Raw genomic sequence first — 27,831 nt, 5'->3', positions numbered from 1 at the left:
CCCCAGCACAAAGTACAGCAAATGTATGCTTTTGCAGTAAAGTCCAGATGAAAGATGGACTTCCAAAGCTTTTGCTCCACCCAAATACAACAGGAAAGGACAAAAACTGGTAAGCAGCTTTTTGTTTGGTTTGGGTTGGGTTTTTTTTGAAGGAGCTACCTTTACAAGAAGAAAAAGAAAGTGCTTGGCATATTTTCCTTATTCCAGAAAAAGCATAACTACAAAAAAAATTCCACACAATCCCAAAACATTTGGAAGACTGAAGAATTGTTATGCACTTGAATTATAATGATCGTCTTATAATTAAGATCCGAAGTAGCTATTCCCTTCCAAAACTTCAAGGTAGCTAAATGCTACTTAAATCTAGAAGACAAATAAAAAAATATACTATACCTAAAGGATAGTTCTGTTGACTATTTGGAGGTATATTTTCTTTAGCCATGGAGATTAACATTTTGCTAGTCTCAGAAAGCTTCTCCGATTCCTTATTCTGAAAACAAAACAAAATGTTTTGTTGCATCACAAGGTAAAAGAAATATCACATATAAGAACAACATTATTAACATAATCACTAGCACTGCAGAATAGAGAGATTGAAACTGATGCTGGATTAACACATTAAAGCAAGTTATGCATTTCATTAATACTAGCAGAAAAGTAGTTCTCCTCTACAACACATTATTTATTAGTACAATATATTTCATGTCATGAAATATGTTGACAATATAAATTGTGATTTATGCCAAAAAGCACATATCATAATCCACAATTGTTTCATAGTTTACACATAGTCTCTCTGGTTTTTTATGGGGGCTGATTTGACGTACTGCACCCTCCTTGAAACTATTCAAGAATTACAGGGTATTATAGGGCAAGTTTAACACACCCGTTCCTTGTAACTACACTTTCACCATACAGCTTAGGACTTTATCAAACCATAGGCTGAAAACATTCTCCTCCTCTTTAAACCTGCTCTGAGCTGAGGAGGCAAAAATAAAGAAAGCTCAACTCCTCATAGCTCCCTAAGAATTTAATTGCTGGAGTGAATTAATAAAACTTTCTGGAGATAATTATTATAACTAGGTAGAAATACTTATAACACCCCAGAAGGGGAAAGATGAATTCTTGTAACCTTCTGATGAAACGAAAAAGGGAGTGAAAACTCAACATTATAATTGCTGTTAAAAGTTCAAGGTGTTTGGGGCTCTGTAAGTCAAACAACAGACAAATCAAAACTCATTTTTTCACTGAGGACTTTAGTAACCATAACACTTAGCCAGCTCAAATCATTTTGATATGGCTTTTTGCCAGGTACTGGCACAATTAAACAACTTAATGGTGATGTGCAAATTATAAAGTCTTTATAGCTTTAGAATTAGGTACTAAAATTCCTAATAGGAAAATTGTGATAAGAACAGATTTTGTTTAATTAATTGGATTAAGTAATTTGCCTTTTATACTTCCTAGTGTCTGTAAAAGAAATTTTGAGGATATTTATAGCTTCCATCCCCATCCCAACATACATGCTCCAGAGTAAGCAGATCCCTGCTAGTCAGTTTCCCTAGGGAGGGCGGAAGGAACCACGATAACCATGTGCAAAAGTTTTTCCACTTATAAAATACAAATGTTACTGTGTATGCCCGGTGGCAAATACATTTTTAAAAATCTACATAAATACAGAGACAAAGTATTTAAGTTAGAAATTACTTTGAATAGATAAATCTTTAATATATACTTTAACAATAAATACAGTTTTAAAAGCACAGCAAAAGCAAGCTTAAATCAAGACCCTAGCAATAGAAGTGTTTAAATTCAGGAAAACTATTTAATACTCTTACCTTTATTTCCAGGTAAGGTGGATCATTTTCAAGGTCTGCCTTATCTTTTGCCAACTTGGCCTTCTGATCTTCAATAAATTTGTCTAAATCATCTGCTGTCATTTCTAAGGTTATAGAAAAGACATAGAACATTGTGACTACACTAGAATCTCAAAAACTTAGAGCTCAATTACAGTTGCTTAAGACAGTATTTAAGTATTCAAATTTGTTCCTCAGAACTATAAGCCTTAAGATGTTTGCTGGGTCAATGAAACTCCTGACTCAGGAAACTCATTCATGGAGAATATTACTTGATGTTTCACCAGAGAGAAAATTCAAAGATTCCAGATCATAAGACTGAAGATATTTCTCTAATCTTTTTTTCTAACTTGGCTAAAGTGTTTTGGGTTGTTTTTTTAACTTCAAGTATACCAATGGCCCTTCACTACACAGTAGCACAGGCTTATTGTTAGTGAATTATAAAATCAAAATTGGACAACATAAAAAAATAAACAGGATAAAGGAATCGTTAGACAAAAAAGGTACAAAAAATATACTATAAAACAAGGACCAAACCATACGATCAATTCTATGTTTAACTTACTATCATGAGAAATCTTAAAAATCATTAAGCTTATTCAAAACAAACAAACAAAAATTCACAAAAAGCAACAAAGAAAAAACAAACAAACAAACAAAAACGCATAGCATTTCTGGAGTTGGAGCCAGCAGTGTATCATGACCTCCTGTACCAATAAAATAGCAGAGGCAATAACAACAGCTACAATTCTCAAATAACTATAAGATGATGGATATCTGGCACCATTGACTTGCAATAAGACAAGCCTCTCATCTCTAAGAAAACATGTACTGAGGAACAACTGATTATCTCTCTTCCATTAGTTGTGCACCTTGCCTATTTAACTGAAAGCCCTTCAGAGCGGAAATTTTAGCATCTTATTTGTACATTTTTTTGTATATTGCTGCTCCTAGATAGCCTCATAGTAAAAATTAAAGTGAATCAAATCCATGGATGGAATGGAACTGTACAGAAGTTAAGGCACACACTCAGACTTTGAATATTCTTTGTTAACATAGTCTTATCAGAACTGAAAACACTGCAAAGCTGCATACTAAGTCACCACGGAAAGAAAAAAGACAAAATCAAAATGAATGACTGCATACGAGCCTACTCAGAATTCTAACTTCCACTCAGCATTTTCACCAACTCCACTGGAGGAGAAGTTTTGCAAAACCAAGCCTACATATTAAAAAAAATCTGTATGTTATATTCCATGCGTAAAGGAAGCATGAAACTGAGGAGAAAATTACGACCCTCAAATCCCTCTAATGCTACGCACACAACTTCAGCAACAGGATTGCTTATGCAGGTTCCTAAGCAATCCCATCACATTCGTATCTAAACTGAGATTGTACAGCAGTTTTATTAAGGCTAATTCATTATCTTTCTAAAGCCTACAGACCGTATGAAGTAAACAACAGGCCAATGATAAAAGTGTATTAGAAAACACTTTCAGGAAGAGGATCAAATAATTAAAAAAATCAAAACAAAACAAACAAAAAAAATCCACCCCCTCAAGACAAACAGAATAAGACATTACATAGGTAAATCGAAAATAATATGTCCAGAGACACTGAGATAAGTGCTTACTAGAAGTCAGATGAAGAGAAAAAATGTCAAAATTCTCTCAGATGTATTCCTTAGCATGCAGTTACTTGAATTTATCTGCTTGATGTATTCCTTAAAATGTATTCCTTTAAACTTTTTCTCTTACATTAACGCCACTTTTTAATTCATGATATAAAATTATAATGTTGTCACAAAGGAGGCAGAACTAGGACAACCTATTTACAACTCCTAGTGGTAATACAGGACAATCAATTCCGAAAATAAATTCTCCCATCTGATTTGTCCTAAATCTTTAATCTCATTAGTTTTGCACACTGATAAAGGATAAAAGAAATCTAAAAGAGAGTAAGTTTCCAGGCACCGAAAAATTTTATTTAGCCTATTAAGGTACGTAAGAATAATGAAAAAAAACTGTTCTGAATGGTTTAAACAACTTGTCATACTAAAGAATTTAAAAGTCAGTCTCATCACCTATCCAGTGCTGCACAGTCACCAAGAGGAAAATTACCACACGTAGAAGGAGGCACTGTGAGAAGCCTTTCCAAAAGCTTATTGATGGTAACATCTGTATTTCTTACCTCTATTTACAATAACATTTATAAACTCTAGAACTGTTTCCAAATCACTGTATGGGAACAGTACTAAACCTATTCTGAGAGACAGCATAAGTAAAGGAATATTTGCAGTATATTTCCCATCTAGCACAAGGAAAACAATGAATATTCTATCATTCTGTACTCCTATCATATTGCTCAAAAGAGCAATATAATAAATTAAAAAAGAAAGACAAAACAGTTACAGTTGAACTACACTATCACTTAAAATTCCAAACAAAATAATCTATTTTAAGCGTAGCAATGTGTCTGAATGCATTCTGTGCATTTCTAGACTCTTGCAATTACTAGTAAAAGTAGCAGATTCAAAACTAAGCTTGGAGACATTGCTCCACGGGCACACACATAGAGCAAAAGGGAAAATCAGAACATGCTGTAAACACTTGAAAAATCCGAGGATAAACCATATGCCCCCAAAAAACATGAAGTGCAAACAACATGTTTTTAATGGTTTTTGGAAAATGGAATACTTTATAAACACTATTTTAAAAAAGCGTTTGATGCCAGAGCTAAAGGAAGAGCTGATAGATCTACGCCATCTTTACGTCTTGGATGTATTTACATTCCTAAAACACTGTATTATTCAAAGTGAAATTCCATTAAACATACTGTTGCTATATACTCAACTACTGTCTGAAAATGTCCCATAATAAATGTCTTTTCTACATTTTTACTTTCAAGATGATTTCAGTTTTTCATAACCTTTTTTCCCTTTTAAACTGGAAGTTTTCACAAACGCAACTGAATAATTGCAGAGTCAGCTAGGTAGACTTCAACTTAAACAAATATATCAGGCAACAGAAAGCATACACATACTCAAGAAAGTAAGTCAAGTTTGAAAACGAGATTTTTATTGCATCTACGCCCAGACTTCATAACGCAGGTCTCTGTATTCAAGATACTCAAAACATCTATGTGTATATGTATCGGATCATATGTACCATATATAGCTGTGTATTGCGTATCTACTCTATCATCTAAACCAATGCTTACTGTGTTCCTTTTTATTCTTTCCCTTCTTCTCCTATCTGTTCAGGAAAACGGGGCACAAAATTTAAAATCATCATGTGAAAGTAGACAGATTTGATCTCTTCTGTGCTACCGTAATATTAAAATAACACTAGGAAAACTGGCAAAACGGCAATTCCCATCTCTATGAACTGCAGCAAGGATGGTTTAAATAAAGCAACTACATGCCAAGTTTAATAGTCGTACTTAGAGACTATATGGTCACGTAATCGTGTCACTAAAAAATACTTTTCAAAGTTTCAACCAAGCTTCCTAAGGTCTCGTAACAGCCAGTACTGGCTGCTTCTCCACCCCTGCGAATGGCATTTAAAGTGAGCTCTTGCTGAAGTGAGACATGCTTCCTGCGCCTTTCATCTTCGTTTCTTTCAAATTCTTATCCGAAAAAGTACCAAAAAAAAAAAAAACCCTCCAGGACCTGGACGCTCACAATTAATAAACTCTGACTAAAACAGCACGACTTTTTCATAACTGTAAAGGCAATTAACCCTCCAAACAACCAACCAACAAGTTCCGCGAGTTACTTCCCCTCACCATAAGGGCTCATCTTCTCTTCCAGAACACGCACTCTGGTCCAAAAAGACACTAATTTCGGAAAACGTTCAGCGCCAGGGTATCTCAGATTCCCTTCTCCAAGCCTGACCGCTCGGGGAAGCACCTCTCCCCCAGCCCCGGCCCGCCGCGCCCGCCCGCGCTCGGGCCGCCCCCGCCTCCCCGCCCTCCTGGACAGCGCTCCTCAGGCAGCCCCGGCCCCCTCAGACCGGGCGTGGGCACCGCGACCCACCCCGAACGGCAACGGCGGCGCAGGGAGGCGGCACCCCGGGCTCCGCTCCTCGAAGGAGCGCGGCGCCGTTGTCAGGCAACGGCCGCACAACACAGAGCTCCCGCCGGAAGGCCCTGCAGGCCCCGCTGCTCCCTACGGGGACACCCGGCACCGCGGCTCGGGCCCCGCCTCGGCGCGCTCCCTGCGCCGCCTCCCGGGCCCATCCCGGCCGCCGCCCGCTCCGGGCTGTAAGCGAGGCGGCCCGCTCGGCCTCCGCGCGGCGGGGCCGCTGGCCCGGGCTGCGGGGGGAGAGCCCTGAGCGCCGTCCCGACCGCCCCGCTCACCGGCGCCGGCAGCTGCTCCGCGTCCCGCGCGCGCTACCGCCTCCCCGGGAACCGGCGGGCGGCGCCGAACAGCGCCCCCAGCTGGCCCGGAGGGCGGCGCGACGCGGCTGTTCTACCGCGCAGCCGCCGCTGGCCTCGCTCGCGCCCGGTCGAGAGCAGCGCTGGGGCGGCACCGGCGCGGCTGTACCCAGCGAGAGGGAGCGGGAAGAGAGGCGGCGGCAGCCTCTCCTCAACCAGGGCCTTCGCCGGCGGCTCCCCGTGAAACGGCGCTTGGCCGGCCGGGCGGCGGCGGGCACTGCGGCCCCCGAACGCTTCTGTCAGGCCCGAACATGCTGTAACCGGGGCACGCTCAGGGGCCCCCCCTCCACCCGCAGGCTGCGCCACCGGCCGTGCTGACCCGGTCGAGGCGCAGAGCCGAGCGCCCCCGCTAGAGGCGCAGCGCCGCCCGCCCTGGGCCTGCGCGGACCGTACCACCTCCCGCCGCCGCCACCCCTCCCCCCCCCTCCGCCTCGCTTGGTTCCGCCGGCGGCCCGGTGCGGCGGTCCAGGGCCGGGCCCGGTGCGGGGCAAGGATGGCGACGGCGGCGGGGAGCGGCGCCTCCGGGAGCGGGATGGCGCAGAAGACGTGGGAGTTGGCCAACAACATGCAGGAGGCGCAGAGCATCGACGAGATCTACAAGTACGACCGTAAGCAGCAGCAGGAGATCCTGGCGGCCAAGCCCTGGACCAAAGAGTGAGTGAGCGTCGCGTCGCGCCGGGCCGGGCCGGGCCGGGCCGGGCGGTGGGGCCGGAGGGCGGGCGGCGAGGTCTGGAGGCGCGGGCCGGGCCGGGTTGGATCGGACGGCGGGGCCAGCCCTGATGGCCTCCGCGGCCTCTGTCTTGCAGCCACCATTACTTCAAGTACTGCAAGATCTCGGCGCTGGCGCTCCTGAAGATGGTGATGCACGCCAGGTCGGGGGGCAACCTGGAGGTGATGGGGCTCATGTTGGGCAAAGTGGACGGGGAGACCATGATCATCATGGACAGCTTCGCCCTGCCCGTGGAGGGCACCGAGACTCGCGTCAACGCTCAGGCGGCTGCCTACGAGTACATGGCCGCGTACATCGAGAACGCGAAGCAGGTAAGAAGAGGTGGAAGAGGGTGTTTCCCCTCTTCCGTGGTGCGGCTGCGGATCTTGCAGGCTCATCGCGCAGGAGCACGCCGTGGGGGTTGCAGGCGGAATTCCCCGCCTTCCCTCCTCCCGCAGCCATAAACTGGCTGCCCGGTTGCCCTGTTTCTTCTCAAACACGGCTAAGAGAACTCTGTCGGCAGCGAAGAACACAGGGCCCTCTGAACGTTTTCCCGTGCATTTGCATGTCCTACAGTAGGTCATCAGATACTTGACTCTCCTTTCCTTTATAAATTGTTTTTATTGCTCAGGAAGTGTTTTTTGTGGCTGCAGCTGATGGCTTGTGGATGGAACAAGGAGGGAGCGTGCTTCTAAAATAACTGCTACACCACAGGTTTCTGAAAACAGTATGCAAAATTAAATATAATACATTTATACACCAAAATAATTATTATGTGTAGATCAGGAATATAACATTTATGCTTACCTCCTTGCTTTCTGGAGTCTTACTGGATAGCCACGCTGCTGTTTTCCGTGATAATAAAGGAAAGATGTTTGTGAAGAAAGTGAAGGAATAAGTAAGTTTCAGTGCAGCATAATTATTCAGATTTATGATTCAGAAATTTAGACCGACTCAAACGTCTGTCCCCTCTCTGTCACGTTGTATTCAGAGATCCATGTCATATTAAACCTGACTATGCAGTAAAATTCTCACATGCAGAAGGACAACAGAAATATGAATCTACTCTATGGCTGATCTAGGAACCAGGATGGCCCTTCAGAGCACCTGCTGACACGCTTCTTCCATTACAGGGCAATCCTGTACTATGAATAAACACTGAAATCACTCTAACTCTCCAAGCTGAAATAGTTCGAGGCCTGGTTTGCCCTTTGATTTTTCTTTAATCCAGGAAGTATTTTAAACCTCCTAAAAGTAGAGGCCCCTTACTTATTCACTGGGTATAACAGAGCAGTATTTGGGTTGTTTTGGAGACCTGTACTGATATTCACAGCCTTATATACAGTTAAAGATGTTTAAATAAATGTGAATTAGGCTGGATCATAACGTCAGAAAAGAGTAAACGTAATCCAGAAGTACCTATACAATAAGCATATTCTGGGACAGGGTTAGGTGGAGTTTATTTTTCTAGATAATTCATCATCCCTGTTCATGAGAAAATTTTGAAATCATATAATCTAGTTCATTTATCTGAAAACTATTAATGTCATGATGCTAATACTGTTGTTACAGAAAAATAGGGAACTAGAAAAGGAGTCTTTAAACATATTTGTTCTATCCAGTTTTAATGGGTTTCAAAATAGTACAGACATAGCATAAAATTAATATTTTATATGCAGTTAGTTTATCTTATGTTTAGAATAGTCCAGGTTTGTGTGGGAGTACTCATGATAGTAAATATTTTGTTCTAGTTACTTATATTGTGCAGTTTTGTCTATAGCTACTTTCATAATTTTTATATTTTCACACAAGTTCAATTTCATATCTCAGCTTTTCTGATGCTCTGGAAGAGTTTGCATGCTTGCTCTTCCACATTTGATTTTGGCAAGCAGTTGTTCCTGGAATAATCTTTTTTAATATTAGATTGCAGGTTGATATATCCTCCTGCCTAAGTACTTTACAGAAGCCAACGTTCCAGTTACTTGCTTCACCGTAGGCAGGATCTGCTCAAAAAGTTTTATTTGTCTTTCAAAAATAATGCAAGTTGTCTCGTGTTTTGTTGGTGCCTATAAATGGGAGTTGTAAAGAAAATACGAATATTATTCAGCAGCTGGAAAATGAAATAAATATTCCATTGAGTAGGCAGTTTGTGTGTTCGGTCTCATCTTAACATTTTCCTGATATAGCATTCCTGACATATTCAGTATGTGGCAAAACCAAGCAGCTGATTCCTCCAAACACATAACTCTCAGTTAAGAATTGGTATATAGGGTCATACCAAAATTATTCAACTCAGTATTAAGCAGCCAGTAAGCAATTCCTGAGAAAGGATTGCAAAATTGGGTGCGACAATGGGTGTTCGTGCTCCTGGGAGGGGAGTCGTTTGTTTTCCGATATTTGTAGAGATAGCCAGGGGTATTATTTGGAAACTGCTATTTTGAGTTTTTCTGACTCTAAAAATCTCAAAAATTCATGTTTCGACTTTGAGAGCATGCTCTGGCAAGAAATTCCGTCACATTTGGTGTTGAAAATAGGCATCTTTCAAGTTGTAATTTTTTGAACTTACCAGTGATCTCTCTGTATGCCTCTGAGATGTGCTAAATAATGAACGTTCATTCTCTACTGACATACCATACATTATATTTTTCTTCCATGCTGGAGAGTCCCACTGTGTGGAATTACCTCTGTAATTCAGCTGTCATTGAAGAAGGAGCTCCTGGCTCCTTGAAGTTCTTTGTTTTGTGGTAGTAGCTATACCAGAGAATGCCAATTCTACAGATTGTATGATTTCTAGAAAACAGTTCAGTAAAATACGACATATATGTAGTATTTAGTTTAGTATTCGTAAGTTAGCATCGCAGGCTATGTAGGCATTCTTTTTATCCTCTCACCGTGTTGTAGTATGCTGGAAGGCCCCACAGAGGGCAGCTGATACTTTTGGAATGGAGATTTAACACTGGGTTTATTTTCCTTCGCTGCTGTTAGGTTGGTCGTCTGGAAAATGCAATTGGCTGGTATCACAGTCACCCTGGCTACGGCTGCTGGCTTTCTGGGATCGACGTCAGTACCCAGATGCTTAATCAGCAGTTTCAAGAACCCTTTGTAGCAGTGGTTGTAAGTACTGGCTGATAGTTGATAAAACTGCATAGCACATTATGTTGAGGGAGGAATAATTTTTAGATTTCTGTCTGTTAACATTCTAGTAGTGTGTATTTTGCGTGATGGAAGTGTTGGATCCACTTTAAACTGACATCGCTCCTTTTGCTTTGTTGGCCACATACTGGTCAAACCAGCAGCATTGGCTATGAGGCCATTTTCACTGCATTGTTGCAGGTATGATAGCTTCGTATAAATCCATACATTACTCTTAACTTAAAGTTCTACTTGATACTTTTGCAAAAAAATGTATTGAGCAATCCATATTTGACCTACTGCAATAAAAGAAAAATGTGTTTCTTTTGTTCTCTTTGTTGCTGCTTCTGTCGAAATACAGCAAAGCATGTTTGCCGAGTTTTGTTACTTGGCATTTGAAATGCCTTTTAAATTAAATCAGTGGCACAGTACAAGGTAGAAGATACCTGGAAAGCTAGCTTTGAAGGAAAAATCTGAAGAAACTCTTGGGGCCCTTCAAGGTCTTCCAGGCTTCAGATCACATTTGAAATCAAAAGTAATTCTTATTTTAGATAGTTTTATAACCATTGCTGCTGAAGGAAATAAAGGAAAAAAGACTGAAATTAGTCGAAAATAAGGAATATAAATCTGATGGAAGAGTTACATTAGAAAAGGATAAATCACCCTTAAGAAGTATTTCTGCCATGTGAGTTGTCCTGTGTTATGACATAATTTCATAGATTTGGAACACTTTCCTTGGGACTGCTTTTTTCTTTTTTTTTTTTCTTCTTTAAACTACTTTTAAAATTAAACACAGCATTAGTAAATTGAGACTCCTTCTCTGGAGATGTTCAAAACCCGCCTGGACGCATTCTTGTGTGATCTGAGCTAGGTGGTCCTGCTCCGGCAGGGGGATTAGACTAGATGATCCTTTGAGGTCTCTTCCAATCCCTAATGTTCTGTGATTCTGTAAATGTGTTAGCAAGGAGATTCCTTCATTAGTTTCCTGTGTTTTCCACCAAAATATAGTGGATCACAGTACTGTTTCTTACCTCTAGTGGTTAGAAGATTAAAGTGCAAATTTTTTTATTACGGTTTATTGATTGCTTATGGTCAATAGAATGCTGTTGATGTTCCCATCTTTTTAGACAATCTCATACCAACAGATGCCAACTGAAAAAGTACTGGTTTTGACAAAACTAATACAATTTGCAGTAATTATATTTCTGAAATACAATTACTGTAAAGTTAATTGATGACTGTAATAATTTGTAAAATGCATATAACTTTAATGCATTACCTGTATTTCTGCAGATTGATCCAACAAGAACAATATCTGCAGGAAAAGTAAATCTTGGAGCATTTAGGACATATCCTAAGGTAAATAGTTAAAATTATCTAGGGTGTGATCACTAAGCTGTCTTTAAATGAGTAATAGATTGGTTTTAAAGATTACTGCATTTCGATCATCTGACAGTTCGATCTGCTGTGCTGTACTATATGTCATTGTTCATTTAAAAAAAAAAAAAGATGTGCTGATATACTAGTTATTGTGTGTGGTTGGATATTGATTACATTTACACAGGTTGACTTGTAGTTTGTTTTTCATAGATTTTCAGCAATGTTAAATCAAATAGACTGTGAAGGTAGTGGACCTGTCCTGAAATCGTAAATCTCAATGTAGCCATTTTTTAATGGATATAGTTGTAGATAACATTCATCAAAATAGATTTATGTTAATTCTTCTCTATCATTTTTTAGACCTGAAACCAAATGTTAATAGAGTGCTTTATATGTTGTAATCTGCTTTTCATTTTAGAAAAGCAAAATTTGAAACTATCTACTTAACTCTTTCAAATAAATATTATGAATCTTCACAAAATGATGTACAAAAAAGAAACGAGTTAATTGAACAATGTGGAAGGGTTAGACTGAAAAGTAGGAAATCACATAAATATTGGAGATCTAGATCTCCAAATGCATTCTTTTGTGTCTACTTCTGGCAGAGGTATAACTGTGCTATTTAATTTCAATCTAATAAAGTTCAGGTATATCCTTCAAATTTCTAGTTATTATTGACTCATCAAGAACTTCAGGCTGACATCCAGGAAAACTGTAATTAACAAAAATGTTTGTGAGAGGTTCCTAGTTGCACTGAAGCGTTGTTTTTGTGTTGATGAATATACAAGAGATCTTCTTAGAACAGTTTGTGATTCAGGAGAATATTCACGTCTGAAGGCAAAACCACTTCATAAATACTTTCAGGAGTTTGAGCAGGGAGAAGAATCCTGCACTTGAAAACCAAATCCTATATGAGAGTCCTCACAGTGGTCTGCCGGCAGTCCTTGCCTATTCAGTAGCTGTGAGTGGCAAGATCTTGGCTAAATAAGTAACTGAAGTCTTGACTATCCCTAAGGCACATCCAAGGCGTGGATGTTTCTTCCCTCTTCTCGTGCCTCCTGTCTTCCCTCAAAAGAGGATTGAAATCACTTACGAGTATAGGTAGAGAAATATTGTCTTAGAAGAAGCTCGCTCTTTCTTTGATCTAAGAAATGATCTAATCATAGCTTGCCATCGTGTTTGAAAAATCACAACTATGACCACTAGTTCGCTTCCAACAGGCTTTTTGATAGACCTACAAATGTAATGGCTGCTAGTAAAGCCAAATGTAAATCTGAGATCCAAGAAAATTCCAGCTTTCAGACTACTGAGGGAAATTTCTTTTTCCTTAGGAAAAATAAACTAGAATTGCATAAACTAGAATTTTTGTGAAGTGCTTTCAAAGAGTTTAGGCATTTAAATAAGTCTTGAAATTACTGTGTCATCTTTACCCTTTGTTGAATTTTTAGGGCTATAAACCTCCAGATGAAGGTCCCTCTGAATACCAGACTATTCCACTTAATAAAATAGAAGACTTTGGTGTACATTGTAAACAGTAAGTAACATCAAAACTACTAACTCTAACACAGATTGTCAATTTTTGTGTTTAGGTTAGTGATTCAGTACAGAAAAGTACGTTTCTTGTAGTGTTTCAAATCTTGAAGTTCTTTGTTACTTTAGCGCCATTGGTTTCGTGGAAAAGTGTTATTGTCATTTATCAGGAGATATTTTAAGGGAGGACTGTTACAAAGAAGAAGAACCTGGTTAAAAGCATTAGCAGTTGATTCCTGAACATTTTTAAGTCGTGGTGCTTTCTTAGGGGAGAGAGGAAAAGGTCAGATGTAGATTCAGCAGCAGGGAGACTGTAATCTGTCTGCTTTCCTGAGCAGTGGAAAGTGCTGTGCGTCTTTTATCCTGCGTCACGGGGCACGTTAAGATTGTTTCTGCCTTTGGTAGGGTTGGAAAGTGGAGCTGCTTCAAGGATAACACCAGCAATAGGAAGAATTACAGCTTTTTCTCTCCTGCTAGTTCACTTTCCATGAATTAAAAGGCAGTTTAGTTTAACTATTCTTTCTTTAACTATTTTATCCCCAACTACATGTTACTCACTTCATACCCACGTTTACGTATTCGACAAGGCATTCGTTTTGCCAGGTCAGTCCCCTGATCTGGACCAACTTGTGGCAGCACACATGTTCTAGCTGGCTAAGCTGACATGGGGTGGAAAGTAAAGACATGTTGGAGATGCAGTATTTGCAAAGAAGAGCTAAGGAAAGATGGGACTGTTTCTTTCGGTAACAGCTGGCTTCACTTCTGCCTTCAGATGTGTGACAAGCACTACAGCTTAAGCATCTCTGTACAGAGGACTTGATGCTCTTTTTGACACCAGTGTGTCCTATAGGCTGTCACGTATTTTTTTCATGGTTTTGGGGCATGGATATCTGTTCTTCAGTGCATTTATAGTTGCATGCAAAGTCTGACCCTGAAGAGATGAAGAAATGAACACAATTGGGAATTGGTCTTCCTATCCAATTTGAGGGAAAATCCAGAACAGTAATGACACAAAAATCTTTGTAGAACTGTAATGTTCCTGTAATTTCAGAGTAGTCTTTACAATTCTGGCTTTGGCCATAAACCAGTGCTTTTAAGCATGAAAGGAGGATATGTTTTATCCTTTCTTTTTTAGGTGTCAATTAGGGAGAGTTCATTTGGTGGTTTTTTGAAGTTGGCTTCTCCTCTTCCTCAGGAAGTTGGCTTCTTGTACAAGCCATTTCTTTCCATCCAAACCAAGAAAGTATTTTCCAGTCTTTCCTAGAAGGAAACAGCAACTAGGCAAAGAGAGGGAATTAAAACTGAAAATTTGTCACATTACTATATTACTGATAATACGAAAGACTAGAGTGGTGGTGTCCTCTCAGTAGTGTGGGTAGTCTGACTAAGAATTAAGTTTAGAGAAATTGAATAATGATCATGGAATCCTTTAGGTTGGAAAAGGCCCTTAAGATCATGAAGTCCAACCATAACCCTAACACTGCCAACTCCACCACTAAAACAGGTCCTTAAGCACCACATCTATAAGTCTTTTAAATACCTCCAGGGATGGTGACTCAACCACTTCCCAGGGCAGCCAATGCTTGACACCCCTTTTGGTGAAGAAATTCTTCCTAATACCCAATCTAAACCTCCCCTGGCCCAGCTTCAGGCCCTTTCCTCTTGTAGTATCACTTGTTGCTTGGGAGAATAGATGGACATCTACCTTGCTAGAACCTCCTTTCAGGTAGTTGTAGAGAGCAATAAGGTCTCCCCTCAGCCTCCCTTTTTCCAGACTGAACAACCCCAGTTCCTTCAGCCTCTCCTCCTAAGACTTGTGCTTTACATCCTTAATGATCCTGTCTTTTTAGAGTGCCAGTGACTAACTGCTTTATAGTAGCTATCTGGATAATATTAGTCAAACTTCTCTCCTTTTAATTGGTGTTCATTGCCCAATGTGAAACTGCTTCCATTTAATCTTTTTACATCAGTGTGTTACACTATTTCTCATACAACTTGGATTTCTAATTTTGAATCTGCCACACATCTCTCTGAAGAACTTAGTACCTCCTTTTCTTTAGCATATGTGAAATAAGGGTATTTGTTCTATCACAGAAATATTAAAATGTGCTGTGGTGGTAGATTTTAAAGCATTGTTCTCTCAGATAGAATTTCTTACAGAAATGCAAGGTAAAATACCTTTCCAGAGAAATCAAGAGATAATAGAATTATTGATAATCTGCTCAAGAATTTTCTGATCAAAATAAAGTTTAATATAGCTCTTTAATGTTGCTGTAATTCACCTACACTAATGACTTTGCATAGCTCAGCTTTCAATCTGCTTTATCATCTCTTGTGAATTCTGTAGTACCACTAAAGCTCGGCTTTCGAAATAGGTATGGTAGAATGTAAGATTGTTTGCCTGTTAACATTTACTGCTATCAAACGTTCCTAATGGAATGAGAGGTGATATGTGCAAAACTGCTGTGATCCGTAAGTTACAATTATTACAGTATTGAAGATCCCAAGCATGGAACAGGGCATCATTGCATTGCACAAGAAGTTGTTATGAGAATAATTAAAAAAAAACCATTGCAATCTCATTAAATAGAACACAGCAGTATGTGTGGGGATTATTTATACCTGTATTGAAGCTCTATATGAAATATTTACGGAAGATCTTTCTAGAGTTAGGACTGGAACTGGGGGCAACTTTTTTCTTGTTCACTGCTTTGAATTTTTGAAAATATTAGCCATTGATAAGGATTTTTTGAGATGCACATACTTTGGGTGTCACAGCCAAATAAGACATTTAGATGGAAGCTTATTTTGTTTGCATGTTTGTTTTAAAGGTATTATGCTTTAGAAGTCTCGTACTTCAAATCATCTTTGGATCGTAAATTGCTTGAGCTTTTGTGGAACAAGTACTGGGTGAACACTCTCAGCTCTTCTAGTCTGCTTACTGTAAGTACCATAGTAGGCTATCATGTTAATTCTTTAGTGCAGAAAGCCAGACCCTCTTCTCTAAAATACTTAGTGGGACACTGATAGATACAGATCCTTCAGTAAGAATCTATTTCTCAGATTAAACAAGAAAGGAACGTTCTCCTAATTATAAATACTGAAATGTTCCTTATGTCTGCTCTTAAAAGTAGAAGGTGGGAATAACTTACATTTAATTTTACTGAGTTGTCTATATGCTTAGAGTTTGTCTTAAACACCTTTTAACCTTATATCTCTTTACAGCACTGTAATGAATAATATGCCTTGAAATAATGGTATTGAATAAGTAAACACTTTAAATAAGTAAATAACAGAACACTAGTGGAACTGTTAAAACGAGGTTGCAACAGAAATACTACAGGTAGACCTTCAGTGTAACAGCTCAGCATCAAAACCTTCCTTCTACAAAAGCCAATTTTATACCTTTTGTCTCAGTCAAAACCAACTGCGGTTTGCTTACTCTTTCATAACTTTGGCCATGGGCCAAAGTAATAGAGAGTGCCCATTTCAGGCTTTGGGTACTGACTTTTGTCAGATGTTCAGCTTCCATTCTTTCAACCACCACTCATGTGCCACTCATGTTCTGTGTCACTTCAGTTGCAGATACATGTTAAAATATGCAGTACTACAGTCTTAAAGGCTCTTTTCAGATTGTGTTTATTTTGTGTATAAATGCTTGAATTTATAAGCTTAGAATTCAATGTGTTTATTGACTTCTTTCTCCTAAGAATGCCGACTACACCACTGGCCAAGTCTTTGATTTGTCTGAAAAATTAGAACAGTCAGAAGCTCAGCTTGGAAGGGGCAGTTTCATGCTGGGTTTAGAGACTCATGATAAGAAATCAGAAGACAAACTTGCAAAAGCAACAAGAGACAGGTAAGACAGCACATACTTGTGTTCTTCCCTGTAAAAAGTGTTATTTTGTTTTAAACTTTTATCATGTCTTTAATTGTAACCTACCAATTAAATTGTAACCTACTAAGATTATAGGTAAGAATGATTAGATTATAGATAGGAATGAGAGACTCTCAATATCACTAGTTATTTTTGAAAGTTGAAGAAAATCTTGCTTTCGTTATACCTACAGTGGCTTTTCAGTCTTTGTTTCTGGAATAAATTCAACTCTAGTTTATAGTTTATTAAACAAAAAATGCCTGTTAAATTCCATCAGTATACGGCAAACCAAAAAAGAGGGCAAAATGGTAGAATTGCTAGAAATTATGTGATTAATCAGGTTTAAACTAACAGTAAATAAAATTACTATATAGAATGTGATTTTAAGAAGCAGTGCTAACAGTCCAGTAAGTTTAGTTTACACTTGTGTAATACTTTGACTTACTTAAAAATTAAGAACTCGTGCTTTTTTTCATATTTCTTGATTAATACAGCTTTTTTCCACAAATGAGGAAGATTTGTTGTTGTTGTTTTGTTTTATTGGTAAGAAGTAGATATTACAGATATTCTGGCCTTTAGATTTGGCTACCCTGCCTGATAGCAAATACTTGCTATTATCAGTTAATGAACTTTTCATCACTGGGTGTACAGAATTATTTCAAAGAAGTTGTGGTGTTTTCCCTCAGTGTTGCTTATATGTTTGTTAGTAATCAGCTCTTCTCTTTTTTGAGCTTCGAAGTACAAAAGTTGCTTCTCACTAATACATCTCTTTCCGAATAGTCATGAGAATGATATGTATGCTTAGGCTATCTATGTATTGTTATAGTCACCATTTTTCCCAAGTAAAATCTGTAACAAACGGTAAGAGTATTCAACAAGTCATGCTGTATCTTGGGCTGTTCAAGAACATTGTATCCAGACTTCGAAAACCAAGAAGTACTGCACTGTACCTGCTAATACAGTCTCAGGTCCATCTGTAGAGAAGACAGGACTCCCCTGCATGCATCTTAGGAGTGTTCTGAGTGAGATACAATTCCATTTAAAAAGGAACAATCCTGTAGAATCCCTTGGAACAGACAGCAAAAAAAGTGGAATAAAATCTGGGATGTTCTGCTTCTCAGATTTGGAGGTTTTCTTGTCCTCTTCCTCATCATTTTATCCTGGTACACAGATATTCATACACTGATACACGTATTCTCTCCCGCCCTGCCCCCACCATGTTAGCAGTGTGTGCCACAGTACAAACTTCACTAAGGAACTGATTTTTGAGATACAAGATGAGTGGTGAGTTTAATGAGAGGTAAAAAAATCGAGGCCAAAAGGAGGCCTTGTGTAAAGAGACTGGTTTATAAATAAATAACCTTGTTTACATATTGCTCACTATGACTCGGGTGAACACGAGCTTTGCCTTAATGAAGAGAGGAGTCAGCTTGTGTTGGACAAGCCTTTGTTTCACAGTAAGAAGCAGGGGAATACCTGCAAATGTAATGTGGTCATTGCTAAATAGAATCAGGGTTGCTGTTGTGCTGGTGCCTTCTGCGCACTTGTTCCCTTGTTACAGAAAGTTAACAGCTCTTACAAGTTTTCTAACAAGCGTGATTTGAGTTGGAGGGGGGTTGACTATGGAAGTTAATACCCGTTGAGACTATTGTAGTTGCAGAATACCTTTGCAACGGAGTCAAGGCTGTTGCTAACTCACAACAGCCAGGTTAAGGGACACCTCCCAGTTCCTGTAGTGAAACAGTTACAATAGCAATGCTTTGAAGACATGAGAAGGATGAAGTCGCTGACAAGTTTGCTTTGATTTTGATCCCTCTTTGGTGTCCCATAATATTGACCGCATTTTATTTTCACGTTACTGTCATGCGTTTAACAGTTTTTCTAAGAAACAGCTCCTCCTCTGATGATCCTACTGTATTATTTGTTGCAGTGGTTATAGAGATTTTTCCTTCCTATTTAGTCATCATCGGTAGTTAGTTGATAAATTGTAAGGCTGGGAGGGATTGTTGTTGTCATCAGTTCTGCTTTCCTGCGTAACAGAGGCTACTGTAGTTCCCAAAATGGATTGGAACACTTTTGCAGACGCATGTTTTTCTTCAACTAATAATCTTTCCTAAGAGAAGAGAAAAAACAGTAGAAGACTTGTGTAAACCGCAGGACTTTTGATTCAGTGGCACCTAAATTACTTTGAAGAAATAAGGTTGCAAAGTTTGCTAAAGGATTATTGAGTGGACCTGTTTTAGGAAAAATAATACTGTCAGACATTAGCATAAAGGTGCCTACGCTTGGCTATATGGTATCTTCTGTTATTGTACATACACACCTCTAAGAGCCATTTTCTAGGAGTACATATGCATTAGCCAAACCGTGCTCCAAGCTGGATTCCTTTGCCTAGGATTCCTTTATCTATCTAGTAGTAATTTGTCCCTATTCTCCGTGCCTTCAGGCAGGTTTGATTCATCTTTTGCACTTGTGTATTCTGTTTTGAGACTTTTTTTTTTGTTGTTAGTTTGACACTACATCCATTTTAGCCAGGTACACTGGATGAAACTTAGATCAATAGGAATCCTCTCAGCTGTTTGGGGGTTTTGCACGTTACATATTTTGACTAATAACTGATTAGCTCTATAAACTCTTCCTTTAATATTTTCTGTAACGTTTCTCTTCAGAGGAGAGCTCCTCTTCAGAGGAGCTATGGTTACTGTGCACTACTGGCCTGGGGTTGGGCAAAGGAGAGAAGTTAGAGAACAGTGAGAACCTTCAGGTATTGATAACAGCTGGTAGCTACATTCCCCCAGGAATTTTTTTTTTTTTTCTTCATATGACTGCAGAGCTCACTTGCTCTTGTTAATGTAAGATGTCCTAAATTGCCAGACAGAGAAGTTTTCTGGAATTGCTCTTTGTGTGTATAGTGCTCATCAGTTTGATTTTTAAGTAACAGAAAGCTATTGGCAACAATGGCTAAATTGCTGTTTGTGACTTTTCTTTCTGGACGGTTGTTAAGATTCATGGGGTTATGGGCACCCTGAACTTCCAAAACAGCTGAATATCTTCAAATAAAGTGACACTTCAGTCCGGTGTTTGTCCAACATTGAATTTATGCTTGTTTTTCAGCTGCAAGACCACCATAGAAGCTATACATGGATTGATGTCTCAGGTTATTAAGGATAAACTTTTTAATCAAATTAATATAGCTTGAAGTGCATCACCAGCTGATATGCATCTCCAAAGCAGAAAAATCATGGTTTCTTTTGCTTGGATTTGTTCAATTTGGGAAGCAAAGCTGGAGTGGAAAATTATTCATTTAATTTGTAGTACTTTAATATTTCCCACCTGTCTGACCAGTTTTAAAGAACAAAATGTTCTGAAATGTAGTGCAACTTTTTGTTCTTTATCATAAAACACAACTAGTTTGGAGAATTGTTCCAAAAGAAAAATAAATGTGACTTACTAGATTTTGCTCTTAGGTATTTATCTCTATTATCCAACTGCAATAAAACAATTTTGAAAATGAGTGAGTGTTATGGGACTTGAATTTTTTGGCAAACATTCATCTCTTCTTACTCTTTTTCTCATTGTTCCATAGAAAAGTTCTGTCCACTCAGATTAAATAGGTAACCTATGCAGTATAAGAAGTTTGTTTGTCAGATTTTCATTTCTAGGTTTAATTTTAAGAATTGAAATTCCATTTGCTTTTCTTAACAAGTTATTAAATCTAATGGAGCCTTTCCTGATTTAGTTTTACTGGTCCAGCCAGAAGTGGTTCCTTCTCACAGTGATGAAACATTCATAGAATCATGGAATGGCATAGGCTGGAAGGGACCTTAGAGATCATCTAATCCAACCTCCCTGTCATGGGCAGGGACGCCTCTCAACTATATCAGGCTACTCAAGGCTCCGTCCAACCTGGCCTTGAACACCTCCAGGGAGGGAGCATGTTGCATCATTCATGATACAACAGTATTTTGCTTGTAGCTTCACACTTACGATGGACGGTTTATGTTTGTAAGTAGTCAAGTTAACAACCAGTTCCATGGTTATGTACCATTATTTTTCTTCTGCTCACCTTCTATTGCTAGTCATAGTCCCTTGTGGCATGCAGAGGAACAAAATGAAAAATTATTATCTCTGAAATACACATTAGGCTTATTTAGGACCACAGATACTAAAATGCATTAATCATAATTGCTGGCTTACAACATGGTGCTGCTGCAGGGCTGATCTAAGTTTGTTTTGGAGGCTTTTGTACTGCATTTCAATAATTCAAGATGTTTGGATTTCTTTTAAATTTTTATCCTTAATCCTGAGTTTCCTGGGGTTTTTGGAATGTTTACTTTTGGGATAATTTATGCTTTATACAGTATGCCATTACGCTTTATACCTTAAGTAACTGATACTCCCTTTCAACCTTAACTTTGCCTTGATGTGGGTTTTGTTTTTGTTTTGGTCTGGAAATTTTAATAGCTATTACTCATTTGGGGCTTTTCATCGAAATGGATTCCAGTGTATTTGAAGCTAAGATGCAAGTTATACAATGGAAAGTTATCATTCAGCAGGGAAATGCAGATACCCTGAAGCAGAAATTCATCAAGAGTTTTAAAGCAGCAGCATCCAACAGTATAGGAAAAATACATGTAATTGGAGTTAGTAAAGTTGAGATAATTACCAGATGTGCAGTTCGATAGGAGAACAGCTTTATGCTTCTTCCAGCGTGGCAGTGGTGGTGGGGAGGCAGGAGAAGAAAGCTGTGGTATTTTATTATTCAAAGCTATTAATTTTCTTGGAAATGGCAGCAGTAGACTTCTGTACAAGCAAGCACAGTACGTAAGCCCACAGCAGTGCCTTTTTAAGTTCAAGGAAGACATAGCAAGCGTCCCTGGCCAGTAACTTTTTCTACTTATTTTCTTCCACGGGTGTTTGCGAGACTTTAAATTTTGCCACACAGCCCTTGTCCCACTCAACGTGTGTTTACACAAAGAAGTACGCTGCTGTTGTGAGATAAACACCTATTAGGAAATATAACCTATGTTGCCACTTGATAGAATTCTCTTTGCATAACACGATCCAAAAGTTTTGGATATCTTCTGTCTACTTGAAATACCCAATGCCCTTGTCCTTGAGCAACCATTTTTAATGCTAGCTTTACTCCAAATTCTGCCTTAACTGAGATCAGAATTCCACATGTTAAGGATGATTACCACAAAGGAGGCATGCAATATGTACACATACGCACAAAAGCGTATCCTAAACGATGCAGAATTGTTAAGGGGTAGAAAGTATGCCTTCATTCTATTTAAGACTTTAAAAATATTAGGAATTAAGGTATTCTTGAGAGCAATACATATTGTATATCAACAAATAGGGAATTCATTCTTCCACGTTTGCACTCACTTTTTATTTAGAAATCAGTTTATGCAAACAAATGCCACATATCGGGTAATTATTTTGACAGCTAAAGTAATTCAGTACATACTAAAGCACATGCAAGTAGGTTCTCTTTATTTAGATTTTTGAGACAAGCGTGCATACAAAAATTGGGTGCCTTTGACATTTTACTAAATAAAAATAAAATTCGATAACCACAATTAATTTCTTCATCTAACAGTATTTGTCAACAGATATTAAAATTATGGAATGCTGAAAATGCTGAATTGTGTTTGAACTTCTTCCCTCTCTTGTTGCTCTGGTTTTTAAAGTTGTACTCTATGCTCACCTTTCTCTTGTATGCCAGTTGCATTTTTAAACAATTTATCCATTCTAATCTCGACAAAATCCAAAGAAAATATGCATGTTTGTAAAAATCAAATACTAAGGTGTAATTCCTGATAGAGTACCAGTTTGCCTTTATTGTGCACAGGCTTTAAGAAGAGCCTTTCAGATTTATTCTGTGATTACTGGGACGGTCAAAAATGCATTGTTGTTGTATCAGACTTCCTTCTCCTTGAAGTTCTTTTCAAATATTTGGTAAGAACCGGAATGGCAGCTCCTGTAAATTAATTTTCTTGCCTAAAGATTGAATGGTTATGCTTCTGTTGCCACATGGTCCGAGAAAAAAAGACATTTTTCTTGCCTTTTTAAAATTTACTGAATGGAGTAATGCAGCTGTGAGAGACTGGCTTCCATTTGTGTTCGCCTGTCGTGCTATCTTCCAGTCTACCTAAAATGCAAATAGGCAAGAGAAGGTGAGGGGTTATGGGAAGGTCTCTGCTGTTTGGCCATCTCTAACAACAGCCATAGGAGTGCTGCTGGGGAAGAGCACGTGAACCTGGCCACCTTTTTTCCTATTTTGAATGGATCTTGTAGCTTTATGGCGTATTTCTAGTTCTAATAGCGTGGCATTTGCTGATTAACAGTTTTGTTTGCCTTACCCTCTGCCTTTATGATTTATTAGCTTTTATCATATCGTTACCTCAGCCTTGTCTCCAAATTGAGAAGTTTCAGCTTTTTCATGCAGCTGTTGTAAAGCTGCCATTTTACCCACTTGATCATTTTAGTTGCCCTCCATACCATGTCTCCTCCTGCTTTGTCCTTGACAGAGGTCAAGATGCGGGTGCACCAAAGTTTGACAGAGAGGCAAAACAGCTCTCCCTTGTTCTCAGTTCCCTTCCTGGTGACACCCTGTGTTTCGTTGACTTACTTGGTTGCTGCTGCACATCAAGCTGATGATTTTGAAATCTTAAAAACTGCTTAAGTTTGAATTGGTAGGTACAACTCTGGAAAGCATTGTGTTGGCATGGTTCAGGTTTTTCCGAGATGCATTTATCTACATCGAAGGTCCTCTGCCACATTTTTGCTCACTCAGTTTTGTGAGATCCTTTGGGAGTTCCTCACCATTGGCGCTGTGTTTGACTACCCAGGAGAGTCAAGTGGCCAGCTGAAAACGTCGAGATACTTCGTTATCTTTAACTCTTTGGGGTTTCATCTGATCGACATGCTCATTTCATGAAGGAGTTTGCCCCAATGATAATGACTGTGTTTCACAATGTATCACCATACTTTCGGACAGTAAAGTCAAATGCAAAATACTGTGGTGTCTATAACAAAATTCAGGCTGGGATTGTCTTCATAATTCATTACGCTGTAGCCATTTTTTCGTATTCTGAATATCCAGAATACTGCACAGAGAATAGTAACTCAACTGTAGGACAAACTTTTGAAAAAATGTACATTAGAGGGCAAACATTGAATTTCATGGCTGTAGGGCAGAATGTTTTTCTCTCTAAAAGCTGCTCACTGGAGGAGATGGTTTCAGGCCTAGTGCATCAGTGATGAGATGCAGATGTAGGATTATGCACAGTTATTCATTTATCTTGCATATGCCTGCACTCTATCTGACTGCCATATATATATTTATATATACATAAAGATTTTAATTTTTCTTACATATATTAAAAAAACCCTGAAAATAAGCACTTCAGAAACTTGCAAAAGTGTATTCCTGGATCATTTTAAAAATTACTAACGGCAATAGAAACATTTCAAATTTATATATGTGGTATATCTGAGGTATCTGGTCATATAAAGCAGGAATACTATATTTCTCAGATTTTATACGTAGCCAGAAAACTTAAGGTAGTGAAATTTTGCTCTGCAGTCCCACATAAACAACTAGAGTACCTACTCAGTAGATATACTCTTAACTAATCTGTAAAAGACCTTCAACTCTGGTTGCATTTGCTTTAGCAATGTTTGTGGACAGTGTTTAACAGAACGATAAAAAGCTAAATTAGGTGATCAGGCTATTAGGGCCAATTTTTTTCCTAAATAATTCTGCATCCAGGAGCCCTATTTGTACCACTAAGCGCCCAGGTTTTTAAAAACTCAGCATTTATTCAGAGGGAAAATGGGAGATACTAGATATTAAGTGCTTCCCTAGGTCTTTTACATTAGATGTCTACTGGAGACTCAGCCTTTCTGAAGGATTAGCCCTAATTGGGAGTTCTAAGAAGCAATTTCGATACGCTGAAGAAAGCCAGATTTTAGAAAATATTTTACTCCCAAAAACTGGCTCTGCCACTGTTAGCCACTAGTATCTGGATTTTGTTACAAACTCTGTAAATCTCTACCCTTACAAGCAATCTTTGTATGAACGACCTCACTGAAGTCAAGAAATATTTTTGCTTTAGAAAAAGCTAATAAAAAGGCTAACAATCTTTTGCTTTTGAGCAGCGTCCCTTACCTCACATTCACGCCAAGTCAGAAGAAATATTCCTTGAGCTTTTCATAAATTATCTTTGATTCTAATACTGGAATAACAGGCAGCTGTGAGCTGGCTACAACAGCTCTGTTCACTGTCTATCTTTGATATTCCCTGGAAAACTCCCCTTACCCACAATGTCTCTGTTCAGACCCTGTGTTACAAGGGACTCTTTTGTTTTCCTTGCCTTCCGTGGCAGTTGGTGCACACGAGCTCAGATTAACTAGAACGAGCTCTTTTAAACTTGCTATTTAGTAAATGAAGCTTAATTTTCTTCCATTTCTATCACCTGTGCCTTCAACTGCATCTGGTTTTTGATATTTTGCTTTTACCTTAACCTGTCTTGTGTTTCATGAAACTTCAGTGCAGCAGGCTGTTCCTACGGATATAGCAGCTTTAGCAGGCATAAGGTTGCCGTGAACTTGGGTACTGGGTCACTCCTGCACAGCGCAGTACATTCCCCAAGGCAAGGGTTTCTGTAGTACTCCTCCATTTGTTGTAAACTGTAATGCCAGCTGATTATTTAACATTGGTTATTAGAAAATCATAGAAATCATAGAAAAATGCAAGAATCCAAGATGTAAAGCTAATTGCCGACATGTTACTATTTTGTTTATAAGGTTAAAATTATACTAAAATATAATTAGGTACCAATTGTCGTACTTATTTTCTCCCCTTTGCTGAGTTTTGGCGATTTCATGTCAGAGTTTTAAAATAAGCATAGTATGTTACTTTCTCTTTGATAAGCATACTGTTGATTTTTTCTATTTTTATTGCTGTGCTCCAGGAAGTCCAAATCAGAACTGGATTTTCATTATGCTACTAACATACAAGGAACAAAATATGTTTATATTCAGTATTTAAAGTATGTATTGAAACCTCAATACAGAAGATTTTTATATCATACCATAAATTAGGTTACGATAAAATTATAACAACAAAGACTTTCAAAAATACAAAGCCAGACAAAATTTAAATACTACATAGTTGAGCTAGCATGTTTTTAAGGGTGCAAGTCCCTAAGAGATGAAAATTATTAAAATATGAGGTGATAATACATAAGATTAATTGCATGCATGTTGAATTTTTTCTTGTGTCAAGTCTTCAAGAACTGACATCAGAGTCTCCAGTTAGTTGAAGGATTTTTCTGGAGTTAAAACCAATTATGCTAAGCCTTTAAGGAATGAATGAAGTATCTTGTTCCTCAGGGTGTATTTTTTATGAGCTGTAGTTTTACTTTTCAGAGCCTAGGAATAATATCCATGAGGAAATATGTAATTTAGGAAAGTTAATTTTGACCCTCAGATGAAACTTCTACAATATGAAATATTTGCTGTGACATTTGGTTTGTTTCTAATTATGAAAAATTGCCTCATACTGGGCTTTCTGAAAACTACAGTATTCTGGGAAGTAGCATGGTCCAGTGGATAGGTCATAGGACTGCATCTCAGGAGAACTGGGTTTTCCCTGACTTTTCACGAACTAGGAGTGCATAAACTTTAGCAGGGCATTTTTGCCAGAGCTGGTGTCTGTTTTCCTCTATGAAACAATAAGATTGATCATTATTAGATGAAATGTTGCCTTTTTTTTGCACTAAAGGTCATCGCTACATCTCCAGTTTGCCACACATCACCACCTTAAATAGCCATTCTTAACAATGCTGTTAGCAAAGAACGTTTACTCTGTTTTGCATAGTTTGTCTGTTTAGATCATCACAGATAGGAAATGCTTAAGCCCTTTGAGGGGATTATAAATATATTGTTTTACAAACCCTTCCTTTTCAACTGAAACATGCATTCAACTCCTATGTAATTTGTCCATCATTTCCTGTGTGAATTTCTCTGTTTGTTTTAGACCCGATTACCTTAGGGCTTGTGTATAACAGCAGTGGCATTACTTTATTGTAAAAGGAAATTAATTTATGTGCCTCCATCTAATGGCATGCAATCTTTAGTAATTACAACCACCTGAACTTTCTTCTCCAGCTGAAAACAAGTTGCATTCACTTACTCTATCATTTGAGGCTAGAATTAAGCTTATATTTTAAATCTGTTTCTAAGGGAGACGTTTTCAGTCTGAGTTCCACAAAACTATAACTGGAGAAACCTAGAGGTACTAAACCAGCCGATACTCTTCCAGCTTAAACAAGATTTATGTATTCTGTATGGTGATCCAAACTCCAAACTAGCTCCTCATTATTACCAAGTTTTTGTGGAACACTTACCTTTTCCACTTTAAAAATTCTTCTTACAACAACTACGTAAAATTCACAATGTGGCAAAAATGGTTTGACACAAATATTTATGTAAATAACATCTGCCAGGGACAAACAGCATGTAAATAACATCTTACATCTATTTTAGAACAAAGAAGAATGACTGTGGGAATACTCATATTTGCTCTCTGTACAGTGTTTTGATAAAATAATGCTGAGATACCAGTACATCTTCTGACTGTTTCTGAATAATAGCAGCATACAATAATTTTTACTTTTTCCTCTTGGTTCACCTGTCAAACTTCATTACAATATTTGGAAAGCTGTTATTTTTCTACTGCTCTGTCTGGTGCTAAGTGAAAGTGCATTTTGATTTATTTCTTAGCATTCATCTTTGGGGACAAAATCTTGCATTTCCCAAGTCAACACTGTAGTCTCTCTTGGAGGTAAGAGACAATGTTCATAAAAAAACATTATAAACACTGTAAAGATAAAATG

At 38.6% G+C, this 27,831-nt stretch overlaps 2 protein-coding genes across 7 annotated transcripts in view; one reads left to right on the top strand and one right to left on the bottom strand.

Moving 5' to 3' along the window:
- CSPP1 (centrosome and spindle pole associated protein 1) overlaps positions 1-6,238 on the bottom strand; it is a 70,279-nt gene extending 64,041 nt beyond the window's left edge. For 4 of the 6 annotated variants that reach the window (XM_009979165.2, XM_086608684.1, XM_086608687.1 and 1 more), the window contains exons 1-3: positions 5,643-5,684; positions 1,839-1,942; positions 394-490 (exon numbers count right to left, since the gene is read on the bottom strand). In XM_009979165.2, the coding sequence (XP_009977467.2) occupies positions 394-490; positions 1,839-1,942; positions 5,643-5,655 (214 nt within the window). In that variant the 5' untranslated portion in view covers positions 5,656-5,684. Of the gene's footprint in view, positions 1-393; positions 491-1,838; positions 1,943-5,642; positions 5,685-6,215 lie in introns of those variants that run through there. The other 2 variants (XM_086608685.1, XM_086608688.1) reach the window with 2 other exon arrangements.
- A 526-nt stretch (positions 6,239-6,764) lies between these two features.
- Positions 6,765-20,435, top strand: COPS5 (COP9 signalosome subunit 5). Its single transcript, XM_086609367.1, has 8 exons — positions 6,765-6,947; positions 7,100-7,334; positions 9,988-10,116; positions 11,428-11,493; positions 12,963-13,048; positions 15,876-15,987; positions 16,755-16,903; positions 20,036-20,435. Exons 1-8 carry the CDS (start codon positions 6,787-6,789, stop codon positions 20,118-20,120), a joined length of 1,023 nt encoding a protein of 340 aa, XP_086465493.1. The 5' UTR covers positions 6,765-6,786; the 3' UTR covers positions 20,121-20,435.
- Positions 20,436-27,831: the final 7,396 nt, after the last annotated feature.

Source organism: Tauraco erythrolophus, chromosome 3 (assembly GCF_009769465.1).
Source record: "Tauraco erythrolophus isolate bTauEry1 chromosome 3, bTauEry1.pri, whole genome shotgun sequence".
Classification (NCBI taxonomy): Eukaryota; Metazoa; Chordata; class Aves; order Musophagiformes; family Musophagidae; genus Tauraco; species Tauraco erythrolophus.
Note: the sequence above shows the minus strand (reverse complement) of the source record. Positions and strands in the feature narration are given on the sequence as shown.